The following is an 18110-nucleotide window of genomic DNA, read 5'->3' as shown; positions in this document are numbered from 1 at the left end:
TCATCACCTCTTGTGTGTAGTGGTAGCTACCTGGATAAACTGATTCGACAGGTCCAGGGCAAACAGCCGGGGTATTAGCTCAGTTCCCAGCATCTCCGAACCCCCCCTCCCCCCCCCCCCCGGGCTCCGAACTTGGTAAAAGCCAAAGTTGCCCTCTCTAACTGAGTAGATTACTAACTCCAATGCAGTTGAAATATAGTGAAATTGCAGTCAGGAATGGACATAATGTAATCTAAAATGTGTATGACACTGACTTGTAAAACGTTAAAAACCAAACGTTTAAAAAAACTTTAACAAGACGTTTCGGCCAAAAAATCTTCGGCCTTCGTCGGTTTAAAAAATGACAAATAAGCTAACGCTTATCTAATGGTTCACAGTATGCGCGTGCTACAATCACGACGCGTAACGAACGATCACCGCGCGAGAGAACAGATCACGTGAGTGAGCTATAAATTCCAGGAACATCGAAGCGCTGAAATCGAGACACAGCAAGTAGAGTTACATGACAGTTATGTAAGAACGCTAGTCACTGATTGGAATGCGCAGGCTCAGATGGAGATCGTGCCATCATCGTGCGGCTTGGACATCAGTGAGAATCGAGAAATAATTCTTTGGTAAAGGATCAATGTACCCGACACGCTTGATGAGCAGGTGATTTGATAAATATTATCTAGTAATCTATAAGTTAAGTCATTTGACTCATTTCCGCCAGCTTTTATTAGTATAAATTCAACCCCCAAATCATAATGAAGTCGGTGCATAATGTATAAGCTTTTAAAAAGCAAGTTTTATTGTGATTTCTCGCCCACGGAAGCAAAACCTACTGAGTTGAGTTCCATTAATTAATCCGTGTGTTCACTGATTAAGTAGGCCCCTTTGAACATGTAATATAAATTTGCTTGTTACAATTCTTCCTGTTCACACCCCTCACCCCTGCCCCTCTCCCCACCCCCCCAAACGGGTTTTTTCAGTTTTTCTCCACTCAACATCCTATACCCCAACCCCTGACTTTACATCAACTTAAAATAAACTGGTTGGTTTCAAAAGAAGGTGATAGTATATATCTCTCTCTCTTAGTCCTTTGAGCCCCCAGTGGGGCATAGGGCCGCGATAGTATATATACAAGATGCCTTTGTCCTGGGTTGTCTGGGTCATCAGCTTTCGCCTAAGGGGACCCCTGGCAAGTAGACTTTTTTACTGAGACTTACAGGGAGAGTTGATGTAGGTATGTGCGGTTCATATTCAATGTTCCATCATGATTTAATCTGGATAATTTTTTAAAACTAAAGCTTGGCACACACTAGAGGACATGTTGTGGGGACATGCTCCCTCATGTGCACTGTATGGGAGATGAGAGGTACTGAAGGCTCATGGGATAATAAATAATGCATTTTTATTTATTCATTTTTACTTTTTGGCAGGAACAGTTTGCAATAGCAGTGCACATGATGCAACATTGAAAATGTGGGCAGTCTTGTCCCCACTTTATGACGCATAAATTGAAAGATGCTGAATTTCATGCAACGTGTTCCAGAGATTAAATTTTGACCCTACAATAGCAGTTTTTCATGAAATCAGGATGTACACACTAGGCAAAAGTCCCTGCTACATGTCATTGCAACATGTCCCCTAGTTTGTGCCAAGCATTTATAAAGCAAAATCCAACTGTAATAATTATATTATTAACCCACAATGTAACATAACAAGCAGGAACGTGCTGTGTAAAATCATGGTAAATTTGATTAAATCTACTTATCTCCCAAGTTGTTTTAAATGGGTTTCCAAACTTTCAGGTTAAATTGTAAATATTACTAGTTTGAACTTACTTCTAACTTAGCGTTGATTTTGATGTTTTTCGCTTTTAACCGTTTAAGGTCAACGTCTGTTGCTTGTCGACAGCTTAGAACTTTATGCAGACATTTGGTAAGTGTTGTGTAGGTTTAAAATAGGCCTATATGTAGATAGGCTAACCTGTCAGTAGAGCTCCCATGCTTTTGAAAACAGTTGTTCTGTGTACAAGTCATAGTGGTGGATAATAAAATTAAATGATACCTTGTTATGGAAAATTAATGTTCTATGATGTTAATGCTAACTTCAATAAAATTTCACAGAAAGATCACATTATTATTTTTGTATCCATGTTTCCATCCTTATGGTTGAAAGGTAGAGACCACAGGAGATACCTTGACTATTTCCTACCAGAACTGTACATCATGAACAGCAGTAGTACATGCAAAAGTGACAGGCCAGTCCATTCTGTGATGCCATGGTCTTCGGCCTTTCACCCTCCCTAGTAGGATAACAGCTTATAGCATGACCAAAGTAATGAGCTATTGCCCTGTGATAGAGTGCAATGATGTAGTGTGAAGTTTTACAGCCATTTGTTCTCCAAGGTGTGGTATCATGTGCTACAGGAAGTTCTCCTAGCCCTTCCTGGCAGAATTGTTCATGAAAGTACATGGAAGGTCATTAACCAATCTCAAGCCTGTTGTGCCCCCAGTTGGCCTACCATTAGTCAATTTCTGTAGGCTTGCTCAGTGATCATAAAATATTATGACAAAATAAAACCCAAATTCACGACCATGATTATTTACAACATTTCTAATTTTGTGTGGAATAATCGCTATAAAACAAGTATGCATAAAACACATATCACATAATTTTAGTTAAGGTAGTGTACTGTGAAAACATACATTATGAGCACTTCAAAACATTGTAAGAATATCAGTCATACTATGAGCCACACTTTGTTCTGACAACGTTTTGATGTCATTTTTGCATTATCAGAGTTCACATGGAATTAACCTGAAATCAGGTTTTCTTTTTTTCGGGGGAATGTGAAAGTGTGGCAGTATGAGAGTCGGCGGTCGGGATAATTTTCTTCCCTTCTCCCAACTGCTGACTCTCGTGCTGCCACACTTTTGTGGTCCCCGAAAAAAAAGAATGCCTGATTGTAGGTTAACATGGAATCTATGGAATCTACATGGAATCTATTTTCTAATTATACAGTAAAAGTCTTGTGTTGTCTGATGTTTTTGTCTTCTTTTGTTTCAGAGAATGTCATCTACCAGTGCAGAAATGGTAATTCATAATTATTATTAGTCCTTAATAATTGTTATGCTGTGGCGTAATAATAATTATTATTATTTATTATTGATTTTGTTTTTGGTGTTAGCTGATTTTGTTTTGGTTTGTTTCCTAATCATTATCATAAAGTATCATCAAAAGTGATAATTTCGAACAAAGGAAACACAAGAAAAAACAAACCAGCGTTACATTTTAAGAGACCTGTGTAATTGGCCTCATCAATCTGAGATAAAATAGTCTATCCATGCAAGCCTGTTATTATGCTGATTATCAGTAAGAGTTCCTGGCAAACAGCTAATGGAATGAGCTGTATTCAGTCATATGAAGCGTCGTTAAGTTTTATTTAGTCTTAGAAACCTAGTTCCTTTTTGGTTTGTATTTACGTACAATGTAATTAACTGCACAATTACAGGGAATCATAAGTCTGTTTACAGTTCTAATAATAATATTATTTAGTATATGGTTGGTCTGGTATGAGGAGTTTAGCTGTCTTGTCACATTTGACATATGCGATGATATGCTTAAGGTTTGTTGTGTATCAATCTTTAAGGATGCAGAAGTGTTACTTGAAGTTAAAAATAGAGTTGGAGTGATCACACTGAATCGGCCAAAGGCACTGAATGCTCTTAATTTGAACATGATCAGACAAATCTACCCAGTGTTACAGGTAAGATGGAGCGGTTTTCATTTGAGTATCGTAAAACCAACCAAAGTAATTACTCTGGCCAATCATGAGAGATGTAAACAGCACAATGAACCGATCAGAACTACAAATACATGTCACCAGCAGCTCTAAGCATGGGAAAACGCATGGGAACAAATTCACATTCACATTCATGGTTTTGGTTTTGCTTCTCATTGGTTGAAACAGTGGTGTGAGTTTTATGAACCAATTCCAGAATGTAGCAAAGGAAAACCAAAGCAATCACCAAATTACTTTCGACAGTCAAGTCAATACTGCTCTTTATTAAATAGTTCCATCTGTGATCTCAGGTATCAAAGCATTGAACTTGTCAATCCCACAGTTTTGCTAGTGCTTTGGAAGAGCTGTTTGTAGACTTTGTCAGGGATTAGATGACATGACAGCCTGCTACTCCCTGCACAACAGCAAGATGGTTACAGTGAGACTGAAAAGGGCAAAAGGACTGGCAAGGGATTATGCCATACAGTTTCCTTCAGAAGTTTCCAAACAAATTTAATTAGAAAATGTCCCACTAATTTTATGATTTGATTAAAGATGGTGTTCATGCATGAAAATGACTTGTTTCCTATCTTCAAGAATTGATTACTCACATTTCCAAAAGCGTTTCATGTTAGCAATTGCATTGTTCTGTCTTGTTTGATTGCCTTAGGTACCCTCTCAGTTTCCCGTAAGGTTTAAATTTGCCACATGAATTGAAATAATTTGCTCTCAATGCATTACAAAACCATTGAATACATAATGTAAGCCAATCTTGCAATAATAATATTATGACTGATTAAATTAAAGTTTTGAGGGATTATCTCATACTAAACAAAAAATAATTAAAAAGTATTCCTTGAGCTAGAACACACTAGCACATTGCAGGGCCACACTACACCACATGGCTGTCATTTTGTTTTGATCCAAATGTTGGATTAAGCTTCACACCCATCACATACTAATGCAGTTACTTTGTGGGTAAAATGAACCTACAACGGTCAAGATCACCTCTGACATCAAGTTCCAAACAGGTGTTTTGGGTTACAGCCCTTTATGACTGCTAGATCCCTTACACCATATTGAAAAGAATGAAGTGAACAAAACATACCGGTATTTTTATTTGATTATAAATTTTGCAGAAATGGGATGTTGATCCAGGTGTGAATTTAGTGCTGATTAAAGGAACAGGGGACCGTGCCTTCTGTGCTGGAGGAGATGTACGAGGTGAAATAGTACTTACAGTTAACATATTTCATTCATGTGCAGATGCGTGTATTCTAAGTCTGTTTATAATTCTGTCAATTGAACTTTTCAGCTGTTGCTGAAGCTGGACAAAAAGGGGATGACCTTACAAAGGTGTTCTTCAAAGAGGAATACATGTTAAATCATACCATAGGTGAGCGATGAAGAGTTGCGTGTTACATCATAAGAGTGCATTTTTATTTTAATTATTGAGCTTTGGAATAAGACTTACGTATCAGTAAAATCTAAGAGTAGCTATCCCCCCCTCCCCCGCACTGAGGCAAACCCCTGAGCATTTGACTCTTTTGAACATTTTGGCCACTGTGTTGTTGGTTTACACACTCAGTCAAATGCCCCATCGGTGGCTAGGACTTCATAGAGTATTGAATTCCCCACACTCTAGGTAAGGAGGTATTAAGCCAACTCTTTATTTCCCATGTTTCAGACCTTTTAGAACTACAATGGAACCCCACTCCACAGACCCCCAGTCAACATGGACACTCGGATATTACAGACAGTTTCCTTTGTCCCAATGAAAAGCTCATTTATTTTCTCTAAAATTAACCTGCTTTACACGGCCACTGGTTAATATGGACAACGGACACTTTTCTGTGTCCCGAGTGACAAATAATAATACTCAGCCATTCCCCAAAGGTAACTGCTTAATACAGGTTCAACTGTAGTGAAAAAAGAACCCTGAGATGCCAAACAGGAATTTATATTTACACAGGACTGGAAAGTTACACCAAACCAATGACTGTTTTAAAATTACAGTTCTGTAACTGTAGTTAGTGTGTAGATAACACCAGTCTGTTTTAACTTTTTCTGCTTCATGTACAGGGTAACTGTTGTTTATTAACTTTGTGGAATATAACAACTGAAGTTGTTGCAGCTTTGTAATTTTGTTGTTGTGTTCATTGTCAGGCATGTTGCTAACTCCTTATGTGGCACTGATCAATGGAATAACTATGGGAGGGGTGAGTGAAACACTTATCTGTTAAATTACCGCAGCCAGAGCAACAGGACACGCTGCTGTGTTGGGTATCCTGTCAGATTGTTCTACAGTGACGTCAAATCGTTCCACAAAAAAGTCAGATTGTTACACTTAAAAATAGCCAGATAAAAACTCAATAAAATCAATAAAAAAAATCAATAAAATTTGATCACTCCATGAGTGAAGTCTCTGAGTACTGCTCACATGATCAATCAGAAGGATGATCTCTTCACAGGATCGATAGAGTATCTGTATTGATTTCACTGCACTGACCATGGAACAATCTGACCATAAACCCTGTGTTGCTGTTCTAATATTATTCAGTCACTTTTATTCAAATTTATCTAGGTTTAATTAATATACATGCCAAATATGCATCACTTTAATGCATATTTTTACACATTCTCACTAATTAAATTAGCATGTATGAGTAAAAAGTATAGTAATTTAATATTTAGTGAATAAAATTAGTTTTTAGAAGAGATATTCCAAGTTTTGTTTGTATTGCAGTGAAACTCAGACTCAGGCCAAATTTTTTTCCACTCTAATACTAATTGAATATTTTAATATATTCCAGGGCGTTGGTTTATCTGTCCATGGGCGATTCAGAGTTGCCACAGAACGTACATTGTTTGCTATGCCAGAAACAGCTATAGGTATGACAATTAAAATATTGTGCATAATGAAATTTACTGCTTTCTAGGAAGCATCTGTATTAAAGAGATTGTTATCAATATGCACTGTGTCAGAGTGCTGTGCAAATTATTTTAAGTTACCAAATTATAAAGCACAGGTCTTTAAAACTTTTGACAGTCTGATATTCACGCCACCGTTTGATGGAACTGAACCACTTATTTAGTATACATGTGTGTATCAATTTCCTCTCTTGTCAGGTCTCTTTCCCGATGTTGGTGGTGGATATGCGTTACCCAGAATGAAAGGCAAATTAGGTATCTTTCTAGCACTTACAGGTGAGATGCAGGTTTAAGAAATTACTGCTTTTGAATAATACTGAGGAATTTTGCACTGATTGAAGCAACATGTGATGTGATGCCTCGTAAGTTTGTTATGGCCTTTGTTGTAAAGGATTTAATTTGTTCCCCCTTTATGCTAAATTTTAATAGCCAGATCTAGGGAAGGGGTCTGGAGGGTCTCTTTATTCAAAGTATATTGGTCCTGAAGGGCCAGAAAGGTCTTCCTTACCCCTCCCCCCCCCCCTCCCACACACATTGTACACCTGACTCTGTACCCACAATCATATATGACAGTTTGGAGACACCATGGCTAGTCTTCACTTCCGCCTCTCTTCTCTTCCAGAGTGTAAAAGCTGCGTAGTGTTATATCCATTTGTTTGCACTAACTTAAAAGTGATATTTGTGAAATTTTGTACAATTCTAGTCAGAGGAAATTGATGTTAATTATCTAATTTATAAATTTCAGGTCACAGGTTAAAAGGTCATGATGTCAAGCATGCAGGGGTGGCTACACATTTTGTCACCAGTGAAAAGGTGATTGCAGATAAATACTTGAGTTTCAAATAATATTGAAGGGCTGGGGACATATTGAGGTTGATTTTCACTTTTGCTCACTGACAGATTTTTAACACCAGCACCATAAGGTTTTAGCGAAAATTCTGTAACTATGTAAGGGTAGATGTTCCTTTACAATGTGTGTTGTTCAACACCCTTTCTGTAATGTTTTAATTCACAAAGAATACTGTGTAATTATTTCTCCTGTTTTCATTTTAACAAGGTTTTACTGAAGACAAAGCCAGACTGCCGAAAATGTGCCTTTTCAGTGGAAGGAATTTTTCTTAAACATTATGGCCAAAACAGCCCTGGGGTCGGTGGGAAGGGGTGAAATTCATCAGCCCAATATGTTAAAAAAAGAGAAAAACTACCTGAAAATCTGACATTGGACAATAACCTGAATACTCCCAGCTCTTTCATTATTGATAGTTTTATCGACGGAGATAAAATTATACTAACTTATAAACCTTTTCCCTTACTGTTTACCTTATAAAAATGTTATTATATTTATATTGAAAGATTGTTAGTGGACATGCAGAACACTACAACTTCATTTAAACATTCTGGTTAGAAAATTTGAGATGATCAAAAGCTAAATAATTAATCCGGACAGAATGTTTGTTAATAAGTTGTAACAAGTAAAGCACTTAACTTTGATTTTTGTTAATAATGGATTATTTAGTAAATTTGTTTGATGATTTTTATTATTCCTGTTTAATTTAAAGCTAGCAGATCTGGAGTCATCTCTTCTTAGTCTTGCTGATCCTCAGTTAAACAGTGTTGAGCAAGTGTTAAATGATTATGACAAGCAAGTAAGAGCTTTTACTTTGTAATCTGACAAGATAGCGTATATGTATTGAAACAAATTATTAGTGCAAATGGGCAACAGCAGAAATTGTGCCTGCATCATCACCTGTCTTAGGGAGTTAGTGAATAACATATAGTGTATACGGACTGAAATATTAAAATTCCAACGTGTGCTGGCTTATTAAAAAACTTTGTCACCATCTCTTTGCAGTGCTGTGATGGACAGAAAGAGTTTGTACTAGAAAAATTTGCACACCAGATAAACAGGTAACTAATATACTATTATGCACTTAACGTTCAAAATTTATTAAAGTAATGAAAAATAAAAATATATTTGAAGTACTTTCTGTTGATTACATGAGAGCAAATACCTAATCACTGAACCAACACCTTTTACATTCAGTTTCTTATGGAATCCACAAAATCTTTGTTTTAGCTGTTTTGATAAACCAACTATGGAGGACATTTTAAAGGCATTACAGGAGGATGGTTCAGAGTGGGCTTTACAGCAAATTGAGGTGAATGAATGTTTTTTTTTTTAATGATTAGGTAGTCGCAATGAACCACCTAGGATATTTAATTACATTTAAGGACGGTGCCTACTAATACCGAAGTATTTTTGTGCGGTTTATGACTATGCGGGAAAAGCAGATCTCAGCAAGGCCTATTGGAATCCAAAAAGAAAATTGGGGGTAACCACGCATTTTTTAGAGATAATTAAGCAATAATATCTCTAAAAACCGCCAAAATATAAAGCAATGTATGGGATTTTTTCCTAAATTGAAGCTTAATTATCTCTGAAAAATGCATGGTTACCCCCAATTTTCTTTTGAGATACCAAAAGCATTTAATAAGTTCTGCTTTCTCTGCATAGTTTTAAACCGCGCAAAAATATCCCTGTATTAGTGCGCACTACCCATAGGAAACCCGACTATCTCTAGATGCGCAGAACGTATGCGCAGTAACAATAGTAGGCACCGTCCTTAATTTTTTTTTATTTCTAAGGTGGTGTTATTTGATATGGGGTCATATTTATTAGAGAGAAAAGAGTACAAAACGTTTTTTAAATTTTAGTTCTCATTGGTCCAAGGCGCACATTAGTCTCCTTTTATTTTATCTGCTTCATCAATACTTTTTATAGACAAGGGTTCCATAGTTAAACTGAATTATTTTGTATCTCCTATTCTTGGAACAGACATTTATTGGATACATTAAGGTGTTTATAATAGCGGGTTGGGCATTTATCACAAAATACCTAAAATTGTTGGACAGGTGCATAGTTTACTGTATTCTCAATGATCCATCACCGTAAATCAAAATAAATTCCCAACACTGTAAAAATGGTCAGAGGTTTGGGGCGACTCCCATATAAAAATGGCAGCAGTGATCATCATACCTTTTCTTAAAAAGGAGGTGGGAAATTTGTGGATTGGTACTCGGGAGAGGGGCAAGGACGACTGCATAACAGCATTGGGTTGGGAGTTGAGGGTTGAAGGGTGTCAGAAAGGCTGATAGTGACTTGGAGAAGGACTGTCGAGAAAGAATAGGACAAGGCAGAGTGAATAAGCTGAAATATGGCACAAAGCAGGGCAGGTTGGACTGACACCATGACGGCCTTATGCATCTTCTGGTGTGGAGAGTGATGATGATGACAATGACTGGTTAGAGGGCAAGTTCCAAAAGTCTAAAATACCACTGTTTGAGTTGTAGCACCACCTTGTGGGGTATTAAGCTGAGACATGACAGAAACTATTTATCAATGACCCCACCCCCTGTGAAAACACAGTCACAGCAAACACAAAGCAAAGCCAGTCTTACCAGAATAAGTTGGACTGTTAACTTTAGATTAAAAAGAATTAAATTAGTAATTCTTTTTTCTTAATTTTATTTTAATGTTTTTAGATCTTGAATAAAATGGTAAGTACATGCAATTTGGTGTTGATTGAGTGGTTTGTTACCAATGCTTTTAATCAAGTAATTTTGCTAATGTTATTGTTTGTGACATAACTATTACATTTTAGTTGGAGGCAAAAGATTTTAACAAGACTAATACATTAAGATTTAAACTTGTTTTACCCACAGTTTTCACCCATAATTGCAACTTCCCCAAATAGAGCCTGCTTGTTGGTTATAGTGGGCCATTAAAATAATATATAACCTCAGGAGTCCTGATAACCTTTGCTGATATAACTTTGTTATCATTCGTCATATTATCGAATGCTGAATATTACATTGCGTTCATCTCTAGTACTCTGCAGTCACTGTTGATAAAACTTTCTTTGTCTTTCTCTAGTCTCCCACATCCTTGAAAATAACATTAAGACAGTTGCAAGAAGGAGGTGCGCTAAGTCTTGCAGATTGTTTAAAGATGGAATACAGATTAACTCAGAGATGCATGGTAAGCAAATAAATGAAAAAAATTAAAAATTCTCAAAGAGGAACATCAAGAATTACTGGTATATAATTTTTAAAGGAACCACAATGCTGTTTAGGGGACAAATTTTTCCGTTTTGTCAAGAACCATCCTCAGTAAAAGATACTTACCAGGGGTATTTAAATTATTACCAGACCTTAAAAAATGGTGCAAAAATAATTGGACGTTCTTTTATTTTCATGAAAATTAACTGTACTAGCCTTGTAGGCATGTGCAAAATTCAATAGTAAGAACTTTTACTCTACAACGAGGTTAGTAGGTGCTAATTACACATTTCTGATAACTAAGGATTTGGAAAAACATTTCAGAATAAAAAGTAGCGATATTAAAACATGACGTTTCGGCGACGACATGTCACTATTATCAAATGTAAATTATAATAAGATCGGTAACATTCATTTAATTTTGCACATTCTTTTGTTTTACTCCATCTCGTTTTATTCTAATGTAATTTCACACCTTCCTTTCTTTATATAATGTTACCGATCTTATTATAATTTACATTTCATAATGGTGACATGTCGTCGCCGAAACGTCATGTTTTAATATCGCTACTTTTTAGTCTAAAATTACACATTGGCTGCCATTTATGAAAATGGTCCATAAAGATGTTAGAAAAAGCTGCATAACTGTGAAGAATTTTTACCTCCGGTATTGCAGTTGTATGTTTTGTTCAAGGTAAAACTGAAAATAAATTATTACCATGTCTTGCTCCAAACTGAATTACCGTACTTTTCAACAATTGATAATATTGTTCCAAACTGAATTCTCCATAATTATTGTACTCCTGACATAATTAAAAAATAGAAGTCACCCCTCCCTAAACTCCGTAACTCCATTTCAGTATTTTAACTGCTGAAGGATGTCTTCCAAACTAAAAAGCGTTGTTTGTTTCCCTAAAATTTGTTTTTTTCTCCTGCTATCAAGTCCCACAGAGAAGAAATAGAAATTGACCACAAACTGAGGAGGTTAAACAACTATGAATAAATTCTACAATGGCCTTAATAAGCATAGAGGCCTATAGCTGAGAGTTAACTCATTTTAAGAAAAAAGTCAATAATGCACCATTAAACATTGTTCACTTACTTGAGAGAACTTCCAGTATTCATTCATATTATACACGATAATCCACCTCCAGAAAGTTTTACGTTAAAAGCTGTAGATTAGAAATACAAAAGTATTCTTTTTCTCAACTTGGAGTAAAGCTGTGGAATGAGATACTATCTCATATAACAGACCTGCCGAAGAAAACATTCAAAATGGTACTTCGCCTATTTCTTTTTGATGTCCTGGAAAAAGAAGATGACTATATTGAAATCCCTATTATAATTAAAAATGTAGGACTAACTAAATAATTGTTCCATTTACTATTATTACTTTACTAGTGTAAAATACTTTAAATTTGTTACTATGTAAAGTTTTTGCATGTCTGTATTTGTAAGTTCTTGTTAGTTTTCTAAAGAGTTCCTGTATTCGTCTTGTCCCGCCTCAATTAGTTTTGTAACTATTTGCGGGACAAGCCATTCATTCTGTTATTTTTTTTTTCAAATAAATTGTTATTGTTGTTGTTGTTGTTAAAAAAAGTTTTCCATACTGATCTAACCACCAATGAATATCATGGGTTAGAGCTACACCAGCCTCCCCCATAGTCATTTCTTAGAAATGAATGTGTGGAAGGCCTATTTATATACTGCCAAACAGAAAGGCAGTTAAAATAAGAAACATATATTTTTTATTTCTCTTCAGGCGGATAATGATTTTTATGAAGGAATAAGAGCAGGTATGAATTGTAGGTTTATTTCATTCTTGTATAAACAGTTGGAATTCTAAGCTATTCAGTTACTGTCAGGAGAACAAGACATCTGGTTGATGCTCCACCTTTCTCCAAGAAAAGATCAAATTGGAAAAAAAAAGGTGTGAATGAAATGGGGCACATCTTTGTGTCACCAGTATTCATGATATTGATGCTCACCAAAGATAGGTCATGGTATAAAAAAAAAAAAACATGTTAGCTCAGTTTAGGCTCAATTTCCGCTGCTTTCTCTGGTCCGGTTTTTTCCTCCAATGGGGCAGTTCCGAGTTGCTTTGAACCTCATTACAAAAGGCTAAGTGTAAAGCTTTTCATGTGAAAATCAGTTTTATTTGCGTATGAATGAAAATTAATTTTTAAATAAAAACTATGCACAAAGCCTCACTTTCATAATGAGGTTCAAAGCAACTCAGAAATGGTCTAGTACTGCCTTCAGGGGATGTCAACACAAATTCAACTCCCTCAGCGTAGCTGTATTCTTAATTGCGTCATTCTGAAAACTACTCTTTATTCTTATCATTTTGTCTTTCAGTTTTAATAGACAAAGATAACAGTCCTAAATGGAATCCCAGTTCTTTGAGTGGAGTATCAAAGGAAACAGTGGATCACTACTTTGAAACATTAGGAGACAGGGAACTTGTACTTTAATTTGAAGTACAGTGCTTTTCAGCAAATAGGGTGTTAGCAGAATCAAGAGACTCGTATCTCCTTGTTTACTGGACTTCTAGTCAGTAAGAAGACATGAAGAATGAGGCAGATTGGTTAATCTAATAAATCAAAATTTGAAGGAGTCTGGCACAGGTCTTGTGATACCAAATGACAAGCTGGAATGAACGTTTTTAAGGACAAAATATTGTAAGGTATCCAATGGGGTGCAATGGGTGATGTCTTGGGTTGTCTAAATAAAATTTTAAAATCTTTTTATCTCATTGGTTTCATTTAGTTTATTATTTAATACTTATATTTAGTTTAAACTGCATCCGATAGTGGTTCATTAGTTATGCAATGGTCAATTTGAAACTTCAACATCCCCTCGGGGGGGTATTTGAAGTAATAGATCAAACACAAGGAAGAGTGTTTCCTCTGATTTCCAAACACCGTGAAGTAGGTTGGAAAAACGAGGCGCAGCCGAGTTTTTTTTAACCAATTAAACTTTGAGGTGTTTGGAAATAGGAGGAAACACTCTTTTGAGTGTTTGATATAGCTTCTCAAAATTTTATGATAATTTAGATCACATTTCTAAACCTCCTTCACGGTCGTGATTTGCTTTGTTTTGGCTTGATGAATTATTAATGAGTTTGAGAACTTTTGATAATTGGCTCGTTCAAATTCCTGACCCACAAGCACCAAATTTGACAGTCAAATGCCTCTCTCCAAAAAAACAAATGTTCATTATTTTACAATTTTTTAACAATAAAACTTTGCACTTGTTTGGCAGGAATTCATTTGACCATTCAGGCTGTAGAATCTGCACTGAAATCATGACACTCAGGTTTTTATACATACTCCTTTTTCACAGAGGCATAATTTTCCCCCTTTGGATATGTTTATGGATCAGGAACACTGAAGAACTCGTTGAAAGAAAGGCATCAACTTGACTCAAAATCCCTACCCCACCCAGGTAAAATTCAAATCCCCCACCCTCTGGAAGGCCTTTCACATCAAATGCCGTACTCTACTGGGAACAGAAAATCGTTAAATTCCCAAGGAGGAAGGGGGGGGGGGGGGGGGCAGAAGATGAAGGTTTGAATTGATCAGTGTATTATTGAGCAAAAATTATCACCGCAATGAATAAGAATTAAGGAAGGCTTACACACCACCAAATTCCCAAGAGTCTCTTTATTTCCATCTAATGCCTTTAACAATACTAACATCACACAAAAGACTGCATACAATAATTAGTTCTTTTTTCTCTGCAAAAGGCTAATGCATTGCAAGGGAAAAAAAAAATAAAGTGCACTGAAAGAACTTTAGCTTTCTGTAGGCAGTGCATACTTTGTTTGCTGTTTGTCTAGAAGAAACATTTTGATATTATATTTATTTGCAGTTTTAACTTCCATGACTTTATTTGTGAAGTGCTGCAAAGTTGCAAAACTGTCTGATGGACACCCTTTTAACTTTCAGTTTGAGGCATTGGACAATACAAGTGAAAGCAGCCATTTTTTAAAAAAGAACTTAACTTTCTTTTGATGCTGTTTGCTTTGCTTGGTCAAATTTAGAAAAACTGACATGGTTCACTGGGCAAACAGCAAACTTGAAGTGTCTAACAAACATGTATGTTGAGCAGAACATGTTATGATTTAGCTGCTTCATATCTTTCAGCTACGTTGTTCCAGTTGATAACATTATAAATAGCCTTCACATAATCAGGACGAACATTCTTGTACTGTAGGTAGTAAGCATGCTCCCACACATCAATTCCAAGGAGTGGCACAGCACCTTAAGAACATGAAAAAACCTTCTTTACTAAATGGAAACATTCAGTTGAACAAAAAGAAATAACTTGGCGTAAGCAAGCCATGTGTGCAGTTTTTAGCCTTGAAAACCAAATTGCTGCAAATCAACTCTATTTTGGCATAAAGGCTGGATAGAAGTTACCAAGAAACAGACATTTTTGTTTTGACAAAAGAATTTTGAGAAAAAAATTGAAATAAATTGACTATTTAAAAGAGGGTGTGTTTACCTGTTGTAGCCTGAAGTGGATCTTGGTTGGCACAAGTTTGGATCACAAGCCGTTTGGTCACCTTGTTATAACCCTAACAAGACAATCATACTGAATGTGAATTCAAATTATTCCTATAATTTCCAATTGAAAATCTCTTACTAGTTTTTTTCCTCTAGTATTGGGGTTAATTTGGGTGGGGGTGGGGGGGGGGGGGGGACAATACAGGGAGTAACATTTATTCAAAAAAAAAACACCAAAACAAAACAACAACAACAAAAAAAACAAGTAAATGAAATGCCAGAAAACTGGAAGATTTCTCTCATCAAATAAAGCATCAGGGAGAGTGGAGGGAAGAAGCTGAGTACTAGAGCTGAGTCTCTCAACACCTTGAAAAGAAATTTAACTCAATGGCACCATCATAATGTGTTTACATGTGAGCTTCAAACCCAGAAAACATTGGGTAAATTTTTTTCCGTTTCTAAAATTGACCAAAATAGAATCCATTGGTGGAAGTGACCTCAGCATAGACTGAGGACAAGGGAAATATATAAAAAAAACGATGAAACATCCAGATTAAGAGAGAGCGACTAATAAAGACAGTTTCCTAGCTTTCAAGTGGTGCTATTAACCTAGGAAATTTATTGAGATGTGTTTGAAGGAAAAAGAGGTTGTACAGTATCCTTACACCAACCCAAACACTCAAAAGAAACCAAAATTTGTTTGACAAAGCAGGAAGTGTAATGTTGACTGTCTGCAGATAGGACAGTTGTCACCTTGCAATGCTATGCTGGAAAGACATCCCTTTGTAGCACCATAACCTCTCATCAATCAGCCCTGGCAGCATGAGCCCTGTGTATCAACTTACCAGCCAACCCCACCCTGAGCCCTGAACGGCCACTGTGGCTGTGTTGAACCGTTCCTTAAAGCTTTCAAAGGATCCAAAGTCTCGCTTGATAGCTTCCATTAGGTCACCTGTGAAAAAAAAAAAAAAGCAAATATTGTAGAACAATGTTAATGAAAATGTCTAGCTCCAGGGTTTTAATAAAGATAATGTTTTCATGTGTCACCATACTTGTACCTGTTGGTTCGCCGCCACTGTTGGGAGAAAGATTGGTCCAAAATATGCTGTGATTGATGTGCCCTCCACCATTAAACTTCAGTGCTGGCTGCAAAGCTATCATGGCACCGATATCACCTGAAAAAACAAACAAACAAACAAAAAAACAATACTCCCAACACTCTAAGTTGAACCAAATAAAGCCTGTTCAAAACACCAACTTTCCATTAGCCAAATTTTGGCCAACCCCCAAAATAAACATACTGGGCCAGTTATTTCAACAGGTGGGGTTTAACAAAATAATGGTCTTCAATCCAGCCTACTTGAATAGTTAAACATTGGCTTCCACACAACAGTATCAAGAAGGCACATAGCAGTGACTCAACTCTACTTTTCGCTTAGCTGCTCTACTCAACATTTGAGAGAGAGCCACTAGATTAGTCTCCTGTGCAGCCATTCTTAGCGTCGTCATGCAACCCTCCTCCTCACTAAGAACAGTTCGGTAGGAGACTACAAGTCAATAAGAGAAGTGAAGAATAGGGTAGCTTACAATGTTACAATAAAGTCAATGAACGAAACTGGTCTGTCATTTCCCAGGGTCCTCTCTAAGGTTTGTCTTATTTGGATGGCCTTTCATGTAACATATCAAACATGAGACACAGTGTTTCACCACATATCAAACACCGAGAAGAGAGTTGAAAATATGATGCGTAGCGGAGTATTTTTGACAAACTTCGAGGTTTTTGATATTGTGATGAAACACTGTGACGCGTGTTTGACATAACTTCTCAAACGAACTGATTTTGAAGGTGAAATTAAGGATTCAAAAACCAGGAGTTTTTCTTCAGATATCCAAACATGTCACAGTGCATGATTTCCTTTGTCTTTGGCTGTTGAATTATTAATGAGTTTGAGAAGTTGGTTTGATAAGGGTGTCTGATAACATTACTGATTCCCAAGCATAAAACGTACAGTACTGAATTAAATAGATTTTAATCAATCAGTGATTGGTTGGGACAAACTGATTATTTCCGATAATACATTTATTGGGGGAGCTTGGGAAACCTTCAATCTGAACTTGCTAGTCCTCTCTGGCCTGTTCACTCAAATGCCCCCCCCCCCGGGGGGGGGGGGGGCAGGGGAGCACTCTCATATAAAAGTGACAGGGGTGATCGTAGGAAATTTTGAAAAGAACCCCTAAAAAAAAACCAGAATTCTGTTTTGTGGGCATGGTCTGAATAATATTTTACCCCTAAGAGGTACCAAATCAGTTGACTGGCATTTACATCCTATCATGTGTACCCACCCCCGGAAATCAATGATCATCAATGGAAATATTCATTCCTTCATGTGGATGATATGGTTTGATTTCCATTGGTACACTAAAAAACCAACTCGTAATTTTTCGCTGATCAGTTTGTAAATTTTAGCCGAGCGATACTCTTCTAATCTTGGTATCGTTTTTCTGTACCTTTGGCCTGAGCCTCAGCATACTTCTCTTCTGCTACGTTCAGGTTGTTCACGTAAGTAGCATGGTGTTTTTGGTGGTGAAGTTGCATAATCTCCGCGCTGATTGTCGGCTCCAGAGCATTGTAATCATACGGCAGATCAGGGAGAGTGTGCTTAGCTCTAGTTGCTCCTGAAACAACAGCTGGGAATACCTTTTTCACGGACAAAAACCTTCCACAACCACGAGACAGCATTTTCAAAATGGAAGAGATATAAATCTGCAACCTGCAGCAGCGAAAAAGACTGGGTCCTCGGCCTCTTCGTTCGTTTGGGGGACGGATACGGGTGGGGGTG

General features: G+C 36.8%; 2 protein-coding genes across 2 annotated transcripts; one reads left to right on the top strand and one right to left on the bottom strand.

Moving 5' to 3' along the window:
- The first annotated feature begins 567 nt into the window (after nucleotides 1-567).
- LOC146488686 (3-hydroxyisobutyryl-CoA hydrolase, mitochondrial-like) lies at nucleotides 568-13508 on the top strand. The gene is made up of 17 exons (XM_085116870.1): nucleotides 568-651; nucleotides 1875-1923; nucleotides 3055-3081; nucleotides 3638-3754; nucleotides 4909-4993; nucleotides 5085-5165; nucleotides 5936-5988; nucleotides 6583-6661; nucleotides 6899-6976; nucleotides 7446-7513; nucleotides 8260-8346; nucleotides 8553-8608; nucleotides 8778-8859; nucleotides 10244-10258; nucleotides 10635-10739; nucleotides 12522-12555; nucleotides 13118-13508. The coding sequence occupies exons 1-17, from the start codon at nucleotides 626-628 to the stop codon at nucleotides 13231-13233; spliced, it is 1158 nt and encodes a 385-aa protein (XP_084972996.1). The 5' UTR covers nucleotides 568-625; the 3' UTR covers nucleotides 13234-13508.
- A 901-nt stretch (nucleotides 13509-14409) lies between these two features.
- LOC146488685 (superoxide dismutase [Mn], mitochondrial-like) lies at nucleotides 14410-18058 on the bottom strand. The gene is made up of 5 exons (XM_085119397.1): nucleotides 17779-18058; nucleotides 16329-16445; nucleotides 16116-16222; nucleotides 15269-15341; nucleotides 14410-15024 (listed from the first exon to the last, which is right to left on the bottom strand). Exons 1-5 carry the CDS (start codon nucleotides 18008-18010, stop codon nucleotides 14879-14881), a joined length of 675 nt encoding a protein of 224 aa, XP_084975523.1. The 5' UTR covers nucleotides 18011-18058; the 3' UTR covers nucleotides 14410-14878.
- Between the last annotated feature and the right edge of the window lie 52 nt (nucleotides 18059-18110).

Source organism: Pavona decussata, unplaced genomic scaffold (assembly GCF_977016875.1).
Source record: "Pavona decussata unplaced genomic scaffold, jaPavDecu1.1 SCAFFOLD_9, whole genome shotgun sequence".
In the NCBI taxonomy this organism is placed as follows: Eukaryota; Metazoa; Cnidaria; class Anthozoa; order Scleractinia; family Agariciidae; genus Pavona; species Pavona decussata.
Note: the sequence above shows the minus strand (reverse complement) of the source record. Positions and strands in the feature narration are given on the sequence as shown.

Bases quoted from the DNA above. Each gene is read 5' to 3' on its own strand.
- LOC146488686 (XM_085116870.1), top strand. From the start codon at position 626: ATGTACCCGACACGCTTGATGAGCAG. The intron at 652-1,874 runs GTGATTTGATAA...TAACCGTTTAAG, and splicing joins CCGACACGCTTGATGAGCAG to GTCAACGTCTGTTGCTTGTC. The intron at 7,514-8,259 runs GTGATTGCAGAT...TTTAATTTAAAG, and splicing joins ATTTTGTCACCAGTGAAAAG to CTAGCAGATCTGGAGTCATC.
- LOC146488685 (XM_085119397.1), bottom strand. From the start codon at position 18,010: ATGCTGTCTCGTGGTTGTGGAAGGTTTTTGTCCGTGAAAAAGGTATTC. The intron at 16,446-17,778 runs GTACAGAAAAAC...TTGTTTTTTCAG, and splicing joins TGCTGAGGCTCAGGCCAAAG to GTGATATCGGTGCCATGATA. The intron at 16,223-16,328 runs GTACAAGTATGG...TTTTTTTCACAG, and splicing joins CAGTGGCGGCGAACCAACAG to GTGACCTAATGGAAGCTATC.